Source organism: Panulirus ornatus, chromosome 23 (genome assembly GCF_036320965.1).
Source record: "Panulirus ornatus isolate Po-2019 chromosome 23, ASM3632096v1, whole genome shotgun sequence".
NCBI classification, from domain to species: Eukaryota; Metazoa; Arthropoda; class Malacostraca; order Decapoda; family Palinuridae; genus Panulirus; species Panulirus ornatus.
The window spans coordinates 15,833,909-15,854,862 of NC_092246.1; the positions used below are offsets into that span (position 1 = coordinate 15,833,909).

General features: G+C 39.8%; 2 protein-coding genes across 2 annotated transcripts in view; one reads left to right on the top strand and one right to left on the bottom strand.

The window, feature by feature from the left end:
* Positions 1–20,954, top strand: part of LOC139756821 (F-box only protein 21-like) — a 150,379-nt gene that overhangs the window by 32,535 nt on the left and 96,890 nt on the right. The gene's annotated exons all lie outside the window — the stretch shown is intronic.
* Positions 1–20,954, bottom strand: part of LOC139756820 (leucine-rich repeat-containing protein 57-like) — a 46,815-nt gene that overhangs the window by 7,764 nt on the left and 18,097 nt on the right. The window contains exons 3-5 of the mRNA XM_071676637.1: positions 15,204–15,327; positions 7,886–8,030; positions 3,375–3,560 (exon numbers count right to left, since the gene is read on the bottom strand). Of these exons, the coding sequence (XP_071532738.1) occupies positions 3,375–3,560; positions 7,886–8,030; positions 15,204–15,327 (455 nt within the window). The remainder of the gene's footprint in view (positions 1–3,374; positions 3,561–7,885; positions 8,031–15,203; positions 15,328–20,954) is intronic.

Sequence of the window (20,954 nt, forward strand, 5' to 3'; positions counted from 1 at the left end):
AGGCTCCCAGAATTTTCGCCCCATCCCCCACCCTATGATTCACTTCTGCTTCCATGGTTCCATCCGCTGCCAGATCCATTCCCAGATATCTAAAACACTTTACTTCCTCCAGTTTTTCTCCATTCAAACTTACCTCCCAATTGACTTGACCCTCAACCCTACTGTACCTAATAACCTTGCTCTTATTCACATTTACTCTTAACTTTCTTCTTTCACACACTTTACCAAACTCAGTCACCAGCTTCTGCAGTTTCTCACATGAATCAGCCACCAGCGCTGTATCATCAGCAAACAACAACTGACTCACTTCCCAAGCTCTCTCATCCACAACAGACTGCATACTTGCCCCTCTTTCCAAAACACTTGCATTCACCTCCCTAACAACCCCATCCATAAACAAATTAAACAACCATGGAGCCATTAAACACCCCTGCTGCAAACCTACATTCACTGAGAACCAATCACTTTCCTCTCTTCCTACACGTACACGTGCCTTGCATCCTCGATAAAAACTTTTCACTGCTTCTAACAACTTGCCTCCCACACCATATATTCTTAATACCTTCCACAGAGCATCTCTATCATATGCCTTCTCCAGATCCATAAATGCTACATACAAATCCATTTGCTTTTCTAAGTATTTCTCGCATACATTCTTCAAAGCAAACACCTGATCCACACATCCTCTACCACTTCTGAAACCACACTGCTCTTCCCCAATCTGATGCTCTGTACATGCCTTCACCCTCTCAATCAATACCCTCCCATATAATTTACCAGGAATACTCAACAAACTTATACCTCTGTAATTTAAGCACTCGCTCTTATCCCCTTTGCCTTTGTACAATGGCACTATGCAAGCATTCCGCCAATCCTCAGGCACCTCACCATGAATCATACATACATTAAATAACCTTACCAACCAGTCAACAATACAGTCACCCCTTTTTTAATAAATTCCACTGCAATACCATCCAAACCTGCTGCCTTACCGGCTTTCATCTTTCGCAAAGCTTTTACTACCTCTTCTCTGTTTACCAAATCATTTTCCCCAACCCTCTCACTTTGCACACCACCTCGACCAAAACACCCTATATCTGCCACTCTATCATCAAACACATTCAACAAACCTTCAAAATACTCTCTCCTTCTCACATCACCACTACTTGTTATCACCTCCCCATTAGCCCCCTTTACTGAAGTTCCCATTTGCTCCCTTGTCTTACGCACTTTATTTACCTCCTTCCAAAACATCTTTTTATTCTCCCTAAAATTTAACGATACTCTCTCACCCCAACTCTCATTTGCCTTCTTTTTCACCTCTTGACCTCCTGCCTCTTTCTTTTATACATCTCCCACTCATTTGCATTTTTTCCCTGCAAAAATCATCCAAATGCCTCTCTCTTCTCTTTCACTAATAATCTTACTTCTTCATCGCACCACTCACTACCCTTTCTAATCAACCCACCTCCCACGCTTCTCATGCCACAAGCATCTTTTGCGCAAGCCATCACTGCTTCCCTAAATACATCCCATTCCTCCCCCACTCCCCTTAACTCCTTTGTTCTCACCTTTTTCCATTCTGTACTCAGTCTCTCCTGGTACTTCCTCACACAAGTCTCCTTCCCAAGCTCACTTACTCTCACCACTCTCTTCACCCCAACATTCTCTCTTCTTTTCTGAAAACCCCTACAAACCTTCACCTTCGCCTCCACAAGATAATGATCAGACATCCCTCCAGTTGCACCTCTCAACACATTAACATCCAAAAGTCTCTCTTTCGCACGCCTATCAATTAACACGTAATCCAATAATGCTCTCTGGCCATCTCTCCTACTTACATACGTATACTTATGTATATCTCGCTTTTTAAACATCACTATAACCTGGTCTTGTGCATCAAAACCACTAACACACTCATTCAGCTGCTCCCAAAACACTTGCCTCTCATGATCTTTCTTCTCATGCCCAGGTGCATATGCACCAATAATCACCCATCTCTCTCCATCAACTTTCAGTTTTACCCATATGAATCTAGAATTTACTTTCTTACACTCTATCACATACTCCCACAACTCCTGTTTCAGGAGTAGTGCTACTCCTTCCCTTGCTCTTGTCCGCTCACTAACCCCTGACTTTACTCCCAAGACATTCCCAAAGCACTCTTCCCCTTTACCCTTGAGCTTCATTTCACTCAGAGCCAAAACATCCAGGTTCCTTTCCTCAAACATACTACCTATCTCTTTTTTTTCTCATCTTGGTTACATCCACGCACATTTAGACACCCCAATCTGAGCCTTCGAGGAGGATGAGCACTCCCCATGTGACTCCTTCTTCTGTTTCCCCTTTTAGAAAATTAAAATAAAAGGAGGGGAGGGTTTCTGGCCCCCCACTCCCGTCCCCTTTAGTCGCCTTCTAAGACACGTGAGGAATGCATGGGAAGTATTCTTTCTCCCCTATCTCCAGGGATAGGGGAGAATATACCCCTACGACAACTCTTTTTATTGAGCTCTGGAACTTCAAGTTATGCTACAATCGTAAGACAGAATTTGATAGATTCCTTTGGAGTCAGATATTCTTTGACAAGACTGTTCTCCTTTTCAGCCACTGATCTGACCAAAGGAGATGTCACTCACCATATAAGCACATGCAGGTGGTAATGCATAAATTTTCTGTATAAGACATACAACTTAAACTGATGAATAGTGCATGTGCCCTGAAACTTGTGGTGCTCTACTGTTAGGCACATGTTGAGATAAATGGTTTTTTTGGTACACACAAACATAACTGATAAGGGATTTCATCACTGATGCCTATTATTTTGTTAGTGTCACAGCCCCACAAATTATTTTGTAATGAGAGGGCATAGATCTCATACAGACCTCCTTAACATCTCCAAATATACAGACAATGAAAAAATATAGGCTATAACATCTGGTAATGGTGTGTAGGATGCCACAACAAGCATTCATGTCTGTATATTTTCAAGACAAGGGCAGTCAATTCATGGCTTTTTATCACGTAAACCACAGCTGCAGTGAACCAAAGATAAAACTGTAACATAAATGTAATGACCATAATGAATGGGTTAATATTACTCATCACTTCAAACATAAAACCTGAACATCAGGTAGTGATCTTCTAAATTTATCTAACCCTAAACACTAATCCAATGCTTTAGTCCTACACTACTTTGATATATGCCAATGTATCTGACTACAACATAAATGCAAACTTCCATCTAAATTCTGGAGTGTAATCTTTTTCTTTCTCAAGAAGGTAACTCTAACATTAATATATACAATACCTTTACAAAAGATCTTTGAACAAGAAAAATATGAATATAAAAACACTGATCTTGAAAGCAATTTTACCTTAGAGTATCCCTCCACTTCCTCAAATTCTTTCATCTTAAATAAGTTGCCATCAACACACAGAAGTGATACTTGAGAGTCAACCAACAGTTCTTCAGGTATGTTTGTTATCGCAAGGCAATTCTCTTCTAAACGTAAAGTCTTCAAGCGGGGACATGAGGCAACGGAAGGAGATATTGCAGAGATCTGAAAAGCATCAGTTAGAGGACTGTCTTATATACAGAATGTCACTGTAAGATGGAGAGAAAAAAGAAAAAATACTAAGAATAAATTATATGTTTTTCAAACTTGATCACTGTTTCCCGCATTAGCATGGTTGTGCCAGGAACAGACAAAGAAAGGCTACATTCACTTGCATCTGTTCTAGCAGTCATTTAATGCACCAAAATCACAACTTCAGTTCACTGACATGTTGACTCCACTCCTGTAACCCCAATCATTCCAGTTCACTCTGTCCCATGCATGCCTTTTATCTTCCTGCATGTTCAGGCCAATCTCTCTTACAATCTTTTTCACTCCATCCTTCCATCTCCAATCAGGTCTCTCCCTCCTTGTTCCATCCACTTCTGACACATATATCCTTTGCCAACCTCTTCTCATAAATTCTTTCTATATGTCCAAGCCATTTCAGTACACCATCTTCAGCTCTCTCAACCACACTCATTTTATTATAACACCTCTATCTTAACCTTTTATTACTTGCTTGATCAAACAACCTCACATCACATATCGTCATATCATTTTCAGCACATTCACCCTCCTTTGCACTTCTTCTACTATAACCTATGCCTCAATTCCACATAAAATTGGTGGTACTACTATACCTTCAAACATACCCATTTTTGCTCTCCCAGATAACCACCTTTCTTTCTACTCATTCCTCAACGCTCCCAGAACCTTTGCTACCTCACACACCCCAAGGTTCCATTTGCTGCCATGTCCAATGTCAGGTACCTAAAACATTTCACTGCCTCCAATTATTCTCCAATCAGGCTTACACCCCAATTAACCTGTCCCTCTATCTTGCTAAGCCTAATAAGTTTCCTTTTTTTCACATTTACTCAACTTCTCCTTTCATAAATGTCTAAACTCTGTCACCAACTTTCACAATTTCTCGCTCAAATCTGCCACCAGTGTTATGTCATATGAAAACAACTGCTGACTCACTTTCCAGGCCCCTTTCATCCCCAACAGACTCCATACTTGCCTCTCTTTCCAAGACTCTTGCATTTCACTCCCCCACCACCTCATCCATAATCAAGTTCAACAGACATGGTGACATCATACACCCCTGCCACAGGCCAACACTCTTACACCCTTGACAAAAAAAATTCCACTGCTGCTAGCAGCTTTCGTCCCACACCACATGTCCTTAACACTTTCCATAAGGTATCTCTATCAATCCTACCATATGCTTTCTCCAGATCCATATATGCCACATACAAATCCTTCTGTTTCTCTAAGTATTTCTCGTGCACATTCTTTAAAGCAAACACTTGATCCACACATCCTCCACCACATCTGAAACCACACTGACTCAACAAATTTCTGTAGTTTGAACACCTTTATGTAATGGCACTGCATGGGCATTTTGCCAATGCTCATGCACTTCACTATGATCCATACTTACAATGAAAATCTTAACTACATGATCAACAACATGATTGCTGCCTTTCATCATCAAACACACTCAAGAGTCCTTCAAATTACTCACTCAATCTCCTCCTTCCTTTATAACTACCTGTTACCTCATATGCCACCTTCACTGAACAACTTTTGCGGTGATGTTTCTTCAAAGTCTATGCCCATGATGATTGAGCTAAATTTCTTATTTATGGTCATATTCACGAGCACATTTTCTATAATTTTTTAGGCCTATATAAGGTAGAAGTTTTGGAGGGGTGCCTTCTGTTAGCAACACAGTGGCTAATATTTACTTGCAGTTAATCGGTTGACTAATCATACAGTGATTGAGTAACCATATAACTGCATGGCTTTTCAGCTTGGGTTCTGATCATGATATTATTGATATACTCTTATATGCCAGGGGATTTCTAATGAGCTTCTAGTGGCTATATACTGATGAGTATGTGTACAGTATTTGCACTCATATATTTCTCCATTCTGAGTCCACATATACGATGTTTGAGCTTGGATTTTTATTTGTAAGCGAGATATGGAAGCTATATTATCCTATCATATTCATAAGTATGTTTTAAATCATAAGCATATATAAGCTGAAGTTTTGGAGGGCTGCGTTCTGTTAGCACGTGGCATGCAGTATTTATTTGTAAGCAAGATATGGAAGCTATATTATCCTGTCATATTCATAAGTAGCTTTTAAGTTGTATTATAAGCATATATAAGCTGGAAGTTGTGGAGGGCTGCATTCTGTTAGCACGTGGCATGCAGTATTTACTGCATTGACTGATTATGCAGCGAGTTGCCATTCAGCTGCATGGATACATAACTCTTGTCTTTTGATAGTAATGCTGCTGATTCATTGTCAAGTATTACTGACTGCTATTATTACTGACTACTTTATTTTCCTTTTTATGCTTGCTATAGGTTAAAGAGTACACAATTAGCTGCTAAACAATGTTTTCTTATTCATACTTAGGATTTCCGGAATGTTTTGCTTTTCCAAGAGCAGCTATTGCAAGAGCAGCTACTAATGTCAGAACTATTTTGGTGGTGTTTGAGAGTGGGAGGGAGTGAGGACATTGATGAACATTGATTAGCTACCTTAGAGAAGGTGGAAACAACTGACCTGCTTCTGACAACCAGCTGCACCCTTTCTAGTACATACATGGTGCAAAACTGAGAACATCTATGGCTAAAACCTACCAGATTTAGATGGTGTCAGTTTTTACATTTAGGATATTAACCTTAGATTTAATAAAATATAAATTATATTGTTTGTCAATGGATGCAGCCTTTCTTTGACTGTTCCTGGAGCTACTTGCAAACATGGGAAACAGTAATCAAGTATGGAAAAAATAATGAGATTCAAGATGTACATAATAATTGATATTGTGCAACTTTTATCATAATTTACACTGAAGCATAGGTTATGATATAAAAACTTGGTAAAAAGCAACTTTAATTTTTCACCAAATAATTAGCTGCACTATTCCAATTGGATCCTTCACATCTTATACAGTGTCAATTATGATGCATATTGATATTAAAATTCATTTTGTTCAAAATTAATTACACGGTATATTGGCTTAGTTCAGTGAGTTTATGTACCATTGATGAGATTTTTTTTTTAACTTTATCTACAATGGTTTTTGAACTATTTCACAGCCAGATCTAGTCCTTATATCTCCAATTGATAATGAAGAGGTAACAGAAAATTTCAAATGAATGAATTCATTTTTGGTGGAAACTGACACTTTTTTGGGCAACACCCTGAAAATCAATTATGCAGTAAAAGAGTTCAGGATTTTAGAGGTGAAGTAACTGTGAGTGACTTTTGCATGGCAGCCAGATATGAAACTGGAGGGTGGTGTGAAGTATCTTTTGTGTGAGGATGTCCCAGAGGGACAGAGTCAAGTGGTTTGTTGATGTCTGTGGCCATTTGTATCGTGTAAGATGGGGAATGAAGTTGGTTGAAGCAATCTAGGATATGTTGGGTGAAGTCAGTGTGAGTGTGGTGGAGGAGTGGTTGGGTCTGAAGCCATGGTGTGTAAGTGAGAGTGGGATACATTGTTTGATTCTGTTGTGGAGCAGTTGTTCACAGTGTCTGGATACTGAAGACAGTAATGCAGGGTGGTAGGAGGATGAGGAGGTTGGATTTTGTTTTTAGGATTGGTATCATGCTGGCAAGTTCACATATGTTGGGGATTTTGCTGTGTAGTCTGGAGTGGGTGAAGATATATGTAAGTGCTTGGACTGCAACTAGGCCAAAGTATTTTATGTGAAAGTTTGATACACTGCCTTTTGCAGGACAGTTCTTTTACATTTTGATTGTATTACTTGTATCAATGGGAATGAAGGGTAAGTGCCAAGTTATATCTGGATGGATTCTGTGCAGGTTATTCATGTCATTCTTGTTTCAGTGTGAAGTTGGTTTGTGGCCAGTTTATGAATAGTCTCATAAGAATGTTTCATTTCTTTGGGAGGTGGGATGCCATTGGGATGGGTCAGAAGAGCTTCATGAGTTGAATTGGTATGGTAAGTAGGGATCTTTAACACAGTTCATTTGTTGAAGTGCCAGTGTGCATTTCTTTTTCAGTGATTAAGTTAGCAATGGTGTTACCAGACTCTGCAAGCATGTGGCTACATCATGAGTGAAAAGTTACCTTTAATGAGGCTGCATCATTGTTAATGGATGAAAGGTAGTCTCTGAGATACTTCTAACTCCAAAGGGTCCATCATTTCCTTGCTCCTTGTTGGATTATGATCTTAAGCTGCAGGAGCCTCATAAATGGGGTTCTGCTGATGTGTTAATTACATATATCCTCTAAAACATTAGTACAATTATATATGATTGTACTTTTACCCACCTGGTTCATGTTTAGGTTTAATTCAACTGCTTGCAAATCCTCTATGCCATCAGGAATAACAGTAATGTGGTTGCCACTCAAGTCTACCACATCTAGCTGGGGTAGTCCACATAGAGGGACCGGGAATTCAGTCATCTTGTTGTCACTTAAAACAAATGAAACAGAAAAAGACTAGATTATTTCCTTGTAATCTCTACATCATGCCCAAAATATTTTTGCCTCTATAATACATTAAAAGTGCACTGACATATAGTAGTAAAAGCCTCTGTTATCCATAATAGTATCTCATTCCAGTGAACCTTGATTCCTGGCTGATTCAGAGCATGGGCATTTGAACACTCAGCCAAAGTAATGATTTCCTGATTGTGTGTATGAATGACCAACAAGTCATTTGGCCTTAGGTCCCTCACTGTTACCTGTGATTGTGAGCACTCTGTTTGCATTTTCTTTTGTCTCAGGCTAACAGTGATCCTACACTATTACACGCAAGCAATGTGTGTGATTTTATTAAAATTTACATTAGATCTCTTTTGTTAAGGGAGCATTTGCATCTTCAACTCTTGATGTTGACATAAAATACTTTTATTTACTCTATAATTTCACTGGCACTTAGTACAAATCTGCAGTACATGTGATCTTAATCTGCACCCAATTCAGCTGAAAACTAAAAGGAAAACAATTATATTAAGATAGTAAAATTTTGCTGTTCTGTTAATACTCAAATACCTCATTTTCTGATGATACACATTCTTTGTTTCCCTACTTCCTAAGAGCAAATTAAATGTCTATATACTCTGAAGTGGAACAAAAAGCTAATAAGAACTAAACTGAAATTCTTTGAAAAGTATAATAACTTAACAATCATATGTCGATCATTATACGTCTCATCTGTCAACATTAAGTCTGTTCCCAGTTTTCATAGAATGTATCCAGTACATACACCTGAAATCACTCGCAGACAACCTGGAATGGAAATGTGGACTTTTCCAATTACATAGGTGCTCCTTGCTCTTTCACTCTACATATCACAGTGATTCATTATGTGACCTGTTTCTGTTCACACCACCTCCATACACAATATGTTTGCATCTGATCCTCAGTCTTCTAACATTAATTGAAATTTCTCTGGCACTAATCAATATTCTCTCTATGAATCTGTCCTTCAGTCTTCCTGTCCTCCTTGTATCCTTTACTGTGCTACTATGTATCTAAATACCGATCTTTTATTAAATTGCAGCTAAGACAGCAGACAAATAAATGCCCTAATTATGGCCATCTCATATTCACTAAAAACACAAACACACACACAATGATTAGTATGCTTTAGTTGGGAGAAATCATACAAAGACGTGAATTGTAAATGCTCAAAATGCTTTGATGATCATCAAAAAATTTAAGCAAAGTGTGTGCAGGACGCTGCCCAACTCCTGATGCGAAATTCAAGTCTATTACAGTAGGTCAGGATGATTCACAAATAAAAGCAGCAAAGGAAGGTAACTTGCTTGGGAAACAGACTCCCAGAAACAGCACCCTTGTGACCTTGATGGAGCCAGTTAGATAAATTTCATACATACAAAAGGGACTATTGAAATATAAAGATAAAATATAGACGTACTTAAAAGACAACAAACATATGACTCTTTTTTTTCTTTTTTTAACTTAGTAGATCTGTCCCTTATAAAGGCTACCATGCCAAACTAATCTGAAAAATGCCAACTTTAATTCAGATTTGTTATAAAATGGCAGGGATAAGTTACTGGAGAATATTTCCTCATGTGCCGTTCTTCATGTTACACAGATATATGAAATCTTTATTTAATGAATAAATATATTGCTGTAGACTTACCATCCAATATCACAGTAATGCCAATTTTATTTCAAGAACTGAAGAGTTGAGAACTGTGTGGAAGGACCAATGCCAATTTTTTTTTTTTTTTTTTTTATTTTTTTTTTTTTTTTATACCTCGTCGCTGTCTCCCGCGGTTGCGAGGTAGCGCAAGGAAACAGACGAAAGAAATGGCCCAACCCCCCCCATACACATGTACATACACACGTCCACACACGCAAATATACATACCTACACAGCTTTCCATGGTTTACCCCGGACGCTTCACATGCCTTGATTCAATCCACCGACAGCACGTCAACCCCTGTATACCACATCGCTCCAATTCACTCTATTCCTTGCCCTCCTTTCACCCTCCTACATGTTCAGGCCCCGATCACACAAAATCCTTTTCACTCCATCTTTCCACCTCCAATTTGGTCTCCCTCTTCTCCTCGTTCCCTCCACCTCCGACACATATATCCTCTTGGTCAATCTTTCCTCACTCATTCTCTCCATGTGCCCAAACCATTTCAAAACACCCTCTTCTGCTCTCTCAACCACGCTCTTTTTATTTCCACACATCTCTCTTACCCTTACGTTACTTACTCGATCAAACCACCTCACACCACACATTGTCCTCAAACATCTCATTTCCAGCACATCCATCCTCCTGCGCACAACTCTATCCATACCCCACGCCTCGCAACCATACAACATTGTTGGAACCACTATTCCTTCAAACATACCCATTTTTGCTTTCCGAGATAATGTTCTCGACTTCCACACATTTTTCAAGGCTCCCAAAATTTTCGCCCCCTCCCCCACCCTATGATCCACTTCCGCTTCCATGGTTCCATCCGCTGACAGATCCACTCCCAGATATCTAAAACACTTCACTTCCTCCAGTTTTTCTCCATTCAAACTCACCTCCCAATTGACTTGACCCTCAACCCTACTGTACCTAATAACCTTGCTCTTATTCACATTTACTCTTAACTTTCTTCTTCCACACACTTTACCAAACTCTGTCACCAGCTTCTGCAGTTTCTCACATGAATCCGCCACCAGCGCTGTATCATCAGCGAACAACAACTGACTCACTTCCCAAGCTCTCTCATCCCCAACAGACTTCATACTTGCCCCTCTTTCCAAGACTCTTGCATTTACCTCCCTAACAACCCCATCCATAAACAAATTAAACAACCATGGAGACATCACACACCCCTGCCGCAAACCTACATTCACTGAGAACCAATCACTTTCCTCTCTTCCTACACGTACACATGCCTTACATCCTTGATAAAAACTTTTCACTGCTTCTAACAACTTGCCTCCCACACCATATATTCTTAATACCTTCCACAGAGCATCTCTATCAACTCTATCATATGCCTTCTCCAGATCCATAAATGCTACATACAAATCCATTTGCTTTTCTAAGTATTTCTCACAGACATTCTTCAAAGCAAACACCTGATCCACACATCCTCTACCACTTCTGAAACCACACTGCTCTTCCCCAATCTGATGCTCTGTACATGCCTTCACCCTCTCAATCAATACCCTCCCATATAATTTACCAGGAATACTCAACAAACTTATACCTCTGTAATTTGAGCACTCACTCTTATCCCCTTTGCCTTTGTACAATGGCACTATGCACGCATTCCGCCAATCCTCAGGCACCTCACCATGAGTCATACATACATTAAATAACCTTACCAACCAGTCAACAATACAGTCACCCCCTTTTTTAATAAATTCCACTGCAATACCATCCAAACCTGCTGCCTTGCCGGCTTTCATCTTCCGCAAAGCTTTTACTACCTCTTCTCTGTTTACCAAATCATTTTCCCTAACCCTCTCACTTTGCACACCACCTCGACCCAAACACCCTATATCTGCCACTCTGTCATCAGACACATTTAACAAACCTTCAAAATACTCATTCCATCTCCTTCTCACATCACCACTACTTGTTATCACCTCCCCATTTACGCTCTTCACTGAAGTTCCCATTTGCTCCCTTGTCTTACGCACCCTATTTACCTCCTTCCAGAACATCTTTTTATTCTCCCTAAAATTTACTGATAGTCTCTCACCCCAACTCTCTTTTGCCCTTTTTTTCACCTCTTGCACCTTTCTCTTGACCTCCTGTCTCTTTCTTTTATACTTCTCCCACTCAATTGCATTTTTTCCCTGCAAAAATCGTCCAAATGCCTCTCTCTTCTCTTTCACTAATACTCTTACTTCTTCATCCCACCACTCACTACCCTTTCTAAACAGCCCACCTCCCACTCTTCTCATGCCACAAGCATCTTTTGCGCAATCCATCACTGATTCCCTAAATACATCCCATTCCTCCCCCACTCCCCTTACTTCCATTGTTCTCACCTTTTTCCATTCTGTACACAGTCTCTCCTGATACTTCCTCACACAGGTCTCCTTCCCAAGCTCACTTACTCTCACCACCTTCTTCACCCCAACATTCACTCTTCTTTTCTGAAAACCCATACTAATCTTCACCTTAGCCTCCACAAGATAATGATCAGACATCCCTCCAGTTGCACCTCTCAGCACATTGACATCTAAAAGTCTCTCTTTCGCACGCCTGTCAATTAACACGTAATCCAATAACGCTCTCTGGCCATCTCTCCTACTTACATAAGTATACTTATGTATATCTCGCTTTTTAAACCAGGTATTCCCAATCATCAGTCCTTTTTCAGCACATAAATCTACAAGCTCCTCACCATTTCCATTTACAATACTGAACACCCCATGCATACCAATTATTCCCTCAACTGCCACATTACTCACCTTTGCATTCAAATCACCCATCACTATAACCCGGTCTCGTGCATCAAAACCGCTAACACACTCATTTAGCTGCTCCCAAAACACTTGCCTCTCATGATCTTTCTTCTCATGCCCAGGTGCATATGCACCAATAATCACCCACCTCTCTCCATCAACTTTCAATTTTACCCATATTAATCGAGAATTTACTTTCTTACATTCTATCACATACTCCCACAACTCCTGTTTCAGGAGTATTGCTACTCCTTCCCTTGCTCTTGTCCTCTCACTAACCCCTGACTTCACTCCCCAGACATTTCCAAACCACTCTTCCCCTTTACCCTTGAGCTTCGTTTCACTCAGAGCCAAAACATCCAGGTTCCTTTCCTCAAACATACTACCTATCTCTCCTTTTTTCACATCTTGGTTACATCCACACACATTTAGGCACCCCACTCTGAGCCTTCGAGGAGGATGAGCACTCCCCGCGTGACTCCTTCTTCTGTTTCCCATTTTAGAAAGTTAATACAAGGAGGGGAGGATTTCCGGCCCCCCGCTCCCAAATTTATGTCAAGAATTGAAGAACTGAGAAGAGAGTGAAAGGACCATTGTGCCATTCTTGTTTATTTACATTAAACTATAGCTGAATGTCTATGCAAACACCAAAGTGTTTGCAATTATAGGTAATTTAAAAATCAGTCCACTGTAGTGTATGTTTACAAGAAGTCCTGCTGATCAGTCTCTTAATTTCATAAACTATGGAAAAAGCAAGTTTTGTACATGGATATAAATTCAAATAGAGTGCTGCATGATATGAAAATTTTAAGCAATAGTTGTACATGTATAGTTTCAATAAGATAAATATAACAGAAAATCTGTCAACACTAAGCATACGGCATTAGAGGTATAATGAATCAAAATTAACTGTGTGCATAGTACCATAATTCTACCAACTTTTAACAAAATTGATATGTTATTATGTATATAATGCATGTAACCGTGAGAAAAAATGGGTTAAAGAAGAGTATGAAATGCATCCCAACAATTGGTAATGTATTAAAAACTGGGTCTGGAGAGAATGGAAAGGAACTTCATAATGTGATGGGATTCCACTGGAGGATAATGATTCATTATTTCTTTATTCTATCAATTACATAAAACTGAGCATCCTCTGTACACATCATTTCCCAGATAAATGAGGGACGAAACTGAATGATATTATTTCTTTTTATCCTTACAAGGAGAAATAGTGGGTGTCATTGCTTTGTGTGTTCCAGTTATCTGAGTCCCGGATTCATGGAAGTTCACAGTGCATCTAAAATTAGAAGAATAGACAGAATGAAGATGAAAAATGTGGAGAGGAAATCATTAGAGAGGTGTATGGATGAAAGTCTTTTTGGATGGTATAGCCATGTAGAACTAATGGCAGATGCTAGGTTAGACAAGAATATACAATATTATAGTCAAAAGTACAAAGTTAACCAGGCCATGAAACTCCTCTCTTCCCATGAAATTCACTCTGATTTTATTTTTGCTTAGAATCATTGTTCTTCATAATGTCAAGCACACCTTAATGAAAAAAAAAAAGAAAGTGTTCTGATTTGACTATTTGTCTGACAAACAAATCTTTTTGGTCCCTCACCAAAAACATTAATATCTTACGTAATTCAACCTTTTCTCCTCTATTCCAACTTGATTAGTCTAGAGCTAAATTTCTAACTGATAAAAGCCACTCTTTTTAGGTAACTTTTTTCATCTTCAGCCTTTATCTTTTCACACTAAACCACTGTCTGCCAGCTGTTCTTAATAGATAAGGTTCAACTCTTGGGTATGCGTTGGTAAAATTTTTCACTTTGATTTACATGTGAACAATACATGTTTTGATGTACAGACATTACTTAGATGCCCATAAGACAATCTGCTGCATCCTCAGAATCAGAGAGTGGAGTGTCTGTATCCTGACAGGCCCACAACGAATGGACAGGGCTCTGGAGTTAAGACAGCAGTTGCAGATTGGCAGATTTTGTCCTGTTGGCAGATCAGTGGTATGCTGTCCACCTGCATGCAGTTATTTATAGGCATGGTAAAATTATATGAATATCTTTATTATACTTTATTGCTGTTTCTCGCATCAGTGAGGTAGCACCACAAAACAGATGAGGAATGGCCCATATACACATATATATACATAAACGCCCATACACGCACATCTACATACACATACATATCACATATACATGTATACACATGTACATATTCATACTTGCTTGCCTTCTTCCATTCCTTTTGCTACCCCACTCCACAGGAAGCAACACTGTTACCCCCCCGCTTCAGCAAGGTTGTGCCAGAAAAGCAGACAAAGGCCATATTCGTTCACACTCAGTCTCTAGCTGTCATGTGTAATATATATATAAAAGTAAGTTCATGTCACTCTTTTCCAAATCTGGTATAGTTTGAGGATGTATAGGAGTGATTTCTTAGGTTGTATGTACCTGATCAGCCCTAGAGGATTACAGATGGATGGATTAATATTAGTAGGTAGATAGACAGATAGATAGCTTAATAGAAAGAAAGACATACAGGCATATAGATGGAGAGATAAATAGATAGACAATAAAGGTCTTTTCAGCAGTCTTCATTATAGCAACTTTATTTTCTGTGCCCAATAAAAGAATAAGTATGATATATCACCTGAGTATGACTGATTTAAGGTGCTTGAGATTAGACACTGATGCAGGCAGGGAAACTATGAGATTAGAGACTAAGGAGAGTGACTCCAGCTTCGTCAGTCTTCCTATGTCGTCTGGAAGATCACCTGAGAAATACAGATAATCAGTTGAATGATATATAAAACAGTGTTAATATAATGGCTTTTCAGAATACTCGGCATGAGCTCTTTCCTAGACTTCCATTGCATGATCAGAGGGCTATTCTGTAAAACCTTATAAACTTATCTGGTGTGAATATCAAAGGTCTTCCATTACAATTGAAAGTGATAATATATCATTACAATGATATATATTTCGGTGCATTACACGTGGCGTGGCCTTTTTGTCTGTTTTCCTGGCACTACCTCACTGAAGTGGGGGTAATGATGCTGCCTCCCATGGGGTGGGGTAGTGACAGGAATGGATGAAGGCAAGCACGTATGACTGTGTACATGTGTATGGATGTGTATGTATATGTATGTATCATGTTGACATGTATATGTTTGTATATGTGAGCGTATGGGCATTTACGTATATATATATATATATATATATATATATAGAGCGTTATTGGATAACGTGTTAATTGACAGGCGTGCGAAAGAGAGACTTTTGGATGTAAATGTGCTGAGAGGTGCAACTGGAGGGATGTCTGATCATTATCTTGTGGAGGCTAAGGTGAAGATTTGTATGGGTTTTCAGAAACGAAGTGAATGTTGGGGTGAAGAGGGTGGTGAGAGTAAGTGAGCTTGGGAAGGAGACTTGTGTGAGGAAGTACCAGGAGAGACTGAGTACAGAATGGAAAAAGGTGAGAACAAAGGACGTAAGGGGAGTGGGGGAGGAATGGGATGTATTTAGGGAATCAGTGATGGATTGCGCAAAAGATGCTTGTGGCATCAGAAGCGTGGGAGGTGGGTTGATTAGAAAGGGTAGTGAATGGTGGGATGAAGAAGTAAGATTATTAGTGAAAGAGAAGAGAGAGGCATTTGGACGATTTTTGCAGGGAAAAAATGAAATTGAGTGGGAGATGTATAAAAGAAAGAGACAGGAGGTCAAGAGAAAGGTGCAAGAGGTGAAAAAGAGGGCAAATGAGAGTTGGGGTGAGAGAGTATCATTAAATTTTAGGGAGAATAAAAAGATGTTCTGGAAGGAGGTAAATAAAGTATGTAAGACAAGGGAGCAAATGGGAACTTCAGTGAAGGGCGCTAATGGGGAGGTGATAACAAGTAGTGGTGATGTGAGAAGGAGATGGAGTAAGTATTGTGAAGGTTTGTTGAATGTGTTTGATGATAGAGTGGCAGATATAGGGTGTCTTGGTCGAGGTGGTGTGCAAAGTGAGAGGGTTGGGGAAAATGATTTGGTAAACAGAGAAGAGGTAGTAAAAGCTTTGCGGAAGATGAAAGCCGGCAAGGCAGCAGGTTTGGATGGTATTGCAGTGGAATTTATTAAAAAAGGGGGTGACTGTAATGTTGACTGGTTGGTAAGGTTATTTAATGTATGTATGACTCATGGTGAGGTGCCTGAGGATTGGCGGAATGCGTGCATAGTGCCATTGTACAAAGGCAAAGGGGATAAGAGTGAGTGCTCAAATTACAAAGGTATAAGTTTGTTGAGTATTCCTGGTAAATTATATGGGAGGGTATTGATTGAGAGGGTGAAGGCATGTACAGAGCATCAGATTGGGGAAGAGCAGTGTGGTTTCAGAAGTGGTAGAGGATCAGGTGTTTGCTTTGAAGAATGTATGTGAGAAATACTTAGAAAAGCAAATGGATTTGTATGTAGCATTTATGGATCTGGAGAAGGCATATGATAGAGTTGATAGAGATGCTCTGTGGAAGGTATTAAGAATATGTGGTGTGGGTGGCAAGTTGTTAGAAGCAGTGAAAAGTTTTTATCGAGGATGTAAGGCATGTGTACGTGTAGGAAGAGAGGAAAGTGATTGGTTCTCAGTGAATGTAGGTTTGCGGCAGGGGTGTGTGATGTCTCCAAGGTTGTTTAATTTGTTTATGGATGGGGTTGTTAGGGAGGTGAATGCAAGAGTTTTAGAAAGAGGGGCAAGAATGAAGTCTGTTGTGGATGAGAGAGCTTGGGAAGTGAGTCAGTTGTTGTTCGCTGATGATACAGCGCTGGTGGCTGATTCATGTGAGAAACTGCAGAAGCTGGTGACTGAGTTTGGTAAAGTGTGTGAAAGAAGAAAGTTAAGAGTAAATGTGAATAAGGGCAAGGTTATTAGGTACAGTAGGGTTGAGGGTCAAGTCAATTGAGAGGTAAGTTTGAATGGAGAAAAATTGGAGGAAGTAAAGTGTTTTAGATATCTGGGAGTGGATCTGGCAGCGGATGGAACCATGGAAGCGGAAGTGAATCATAGGGTGGGGGAGGGGGCGAAAATCCTGGGAGCCTTGAAGAATGTGTGGAAGTCGAGAACATTATCTCGGAAAGCAAAAATGGGTATGTTTGAAGGAATAGTGGTTCCAACAATGTTGTATGGTTGCGAGGCGTGGGCTATGGATAGAGTTGTGCACAGGAGGGTGGATGTGCTGGAAATGAGATGTTTGAGGACAATGTGTGGTGTGAGGTGGTTTGATCGAGTAAGTAATGTAAGGGTAAGAGAGATGTGTGGAAATAAAAAGAGCGTGGTTGAGAGAGCAGAAGAGGGTGTTTTGAAATGGTTTGGGCACATGGAGAGAATGAGTGAGGAAAGATTGACCAAGAGGATATATGTGTCGGAGGTGGAGGGAACGAGGAGAAGTGGGAGACCAAATTGGAGGTGGAAAGATGGAGTGAAAAAGATTTTGAGTGATCGGGGCCTGAACATGCAAGAGGGTGAAAGGCGGGCAAGGAATAGAGTGAATTGGATCGATGTGGTATACCGGGGTTGACGTGCTGTCAGTGGATTGAATCAGGGCATGTGAAGCGTCTGGGGTAAACCATGGAAAGCTGTGTGGAGCCTGGATGTGGAAAGGGAGCTGTGGTTTCGGGCATTATTGCATTGCTAGAGACTGAGTGTGAACGAATGAGGCCTTTGTTGTCTTTTCCTAGCGCTACCCTGCACACATGAGGGGGGAGGGGGATGGTATTACATGTGTGGTGAGGTGGGGATGGGAATGAATAAAGGCAGACAGTGTGAATTGTGTGCATGGGTATATATGCATGTGTCTGTGTGTGTATATATATGTGTACATTGAGATGTATAGGTATGTATATTTGCGTGTGTGGACCTGTGTGTATATACATGTGTATGGGGGTGGGTTGGGCCATTTCTCTCGTCTGTTTCCTTGCGCTACCTCGCAAACGCGGGAGACAGCGACAAAGCAAAAATATATATATATATATATGTATATGAGTGGATGGGCCATTCTTCGACTGTTTCCTGGCACTACCTCGCATGCTGACATGGGAAATAGCGATAAAGCATAATCAATCTTTAATTTCATTCCCATTCACATTGGATGGATCAAGGGCATACAGACTCAGTTCTCTCGTGCATCCTTAACATATATTCAGTGTGCTAAAGTAGACATGGCCTTTCACACTAGTACAAGTACTACTAAAATTTTTGGTTTGCTTTCTAAAATGATTTGTCACGGACTAAAATTTATGTTCAAACCTCATGGTAGCAAGCTTACCATAGGGCTTTGGGTATCCCTACTCTCTGCCAATCAGTGGGACCCATGGGGTAGAGGCTCCCAATCTAAAAATCACTTCCCACAAAACATGGTGTTGTGGTTAGCGTTACTAACCATCACACATGCTCAAGCTGCTCTCTACTCCATGTATAACATCGCAAAATTGGAGTCTGGTAACACCTTTATACAACTTGCCTTCCTGCAATGGGAATGCCTTCTGTGGAGCACCTACAGAGCCCAGGCAGGCCCACAGGTATTAAAACATTCAGTGTGTGCCTGTGTAGGGAAAGTGTATGGTAACTGAGCAGAAAGCATTCAGTTTCTTAACTGAGATTCAGTAAACCCCATTCTAACAGACTAACTGGGGGGACAGGTGGTAGATTAGAAGCCAGATTCTCTTTCACCCCAAGTTTTTCCACGAAACTTTTAAACGCATAACGAGTGCAGTTTTTGACGAGTGTATGTCTGACAGGGTGGTGTGTAAAATTGGACTGGATGGCTTGGTGATTGATACTTGTCTGGTCATATCAGTGTGCATATATTTTGTCATATTTTTGTTTATTGATGGAGTGACGGATCTGTAACTAGAGGTTTCTGATATAACATATATATATATATACATATATATATATATATTTATATATATTTATTTATTATACTTTGTCGCTGTCTCCCGCGTTTGCGAGGTAGCGCAAGGAAACAGACGAAAGAAATATATATATATATATATATTCCCTGGGGATAGGGGATTAAGAATACTTCCCACGTATTCCCTGCGTGTCGTAGATGGCGACTAAAAGGGGAGGGAGTGGGGGGCTGGAAATCCTCCCCTCTCGTTTTCTTTTTCTTTTCTTTTTTTAATTTTCCAAAAGAAGGAACAGAGGGGCCAGGTGAGGATATTCAGGCCCAGTCCTCTGTTCTTAACGCTACCTCGCTAACGCGGGAAATGGCGAATAGTTTAAAAGAAAAGAAAAGATATATATATATATATATATATATATATATATATATATATATATATATATATATATATATATATATATTTTTTTTTTCATACTATTCGCCATTTCCCGCGATAGCGAGGTAGCGTTAAGAACAGAGGACTGGGCCTTTGAGGGAATATCCTCACCTGGCCCCCTTATCTGTTCCTTCTTTTGGAAAATTAAAAAAAAACGAGAGGGGAGGATTTCCAGCCCCCCGCTCCCTTCCCTTTTAGTCGCCTTCTACGACACGCAGGGAATACGTGGGAAGTATTCTTTCTCCCCTATCCCCAGGGATTATATATATATATATATATATATATATATATATATATATATATATATATATATATATATATATATATTTACACAAACGTCAATAGCAGTTCTCATCAATTTAACCACTGTATCAATAAGCTTCAATGTCTAAGCTACATTTTTTTTTTTTTCCAATTTCACTATTTTCTTGTCAAAACACCATGTATGAAAACTATCACTCCAGGTAACACAACTATAAGCATTTACTTCCTCTTTAAAAAAGTTCTGGGGAAGTCTGTCTCGATACACTGCGGGACACTCTACCACCTGGTGAGGTTTGTGTTGCAATGGTTCTTGATTCACAAACGTAGTAGCATCAATTAAGGCAGCCCTGGTGGATGAACTGCATTTTACCAGCACATCTCCTTCATGGCGATGGTCCCCTACCCCACACCAGGCGTCTATATGTTGCTGCACTGGTATGCTTCATATGCACATTAACACACACACCGTGGTCAGCTGGTTCCCTTATACACTTCCCTTTTTCCATAGCCAGAGGTTGAACCATTATGTGATATTCATTTTTTCATTTCATTTCAAGCTAGAAGTTTCAGTTTTCTAAATTGTTTCTTACATTTTTCATATGTATATATATGTATGTGTGTGTGTGTGTGTATATGTGCGTATGTATGTGTATGTATAAATATATATGTATATATATTTTTTTTTTTTTTTGCTTTGTCGCTGTCTCCCGCGTTTGCGAGGTAGCGCAAGGAAACAGACGAAAGAAATGGCCCAACCCCCCCCATACACATGTATATACATATGTCCACACACGCAAATATACATACCTACACAGCTTTCCATGGT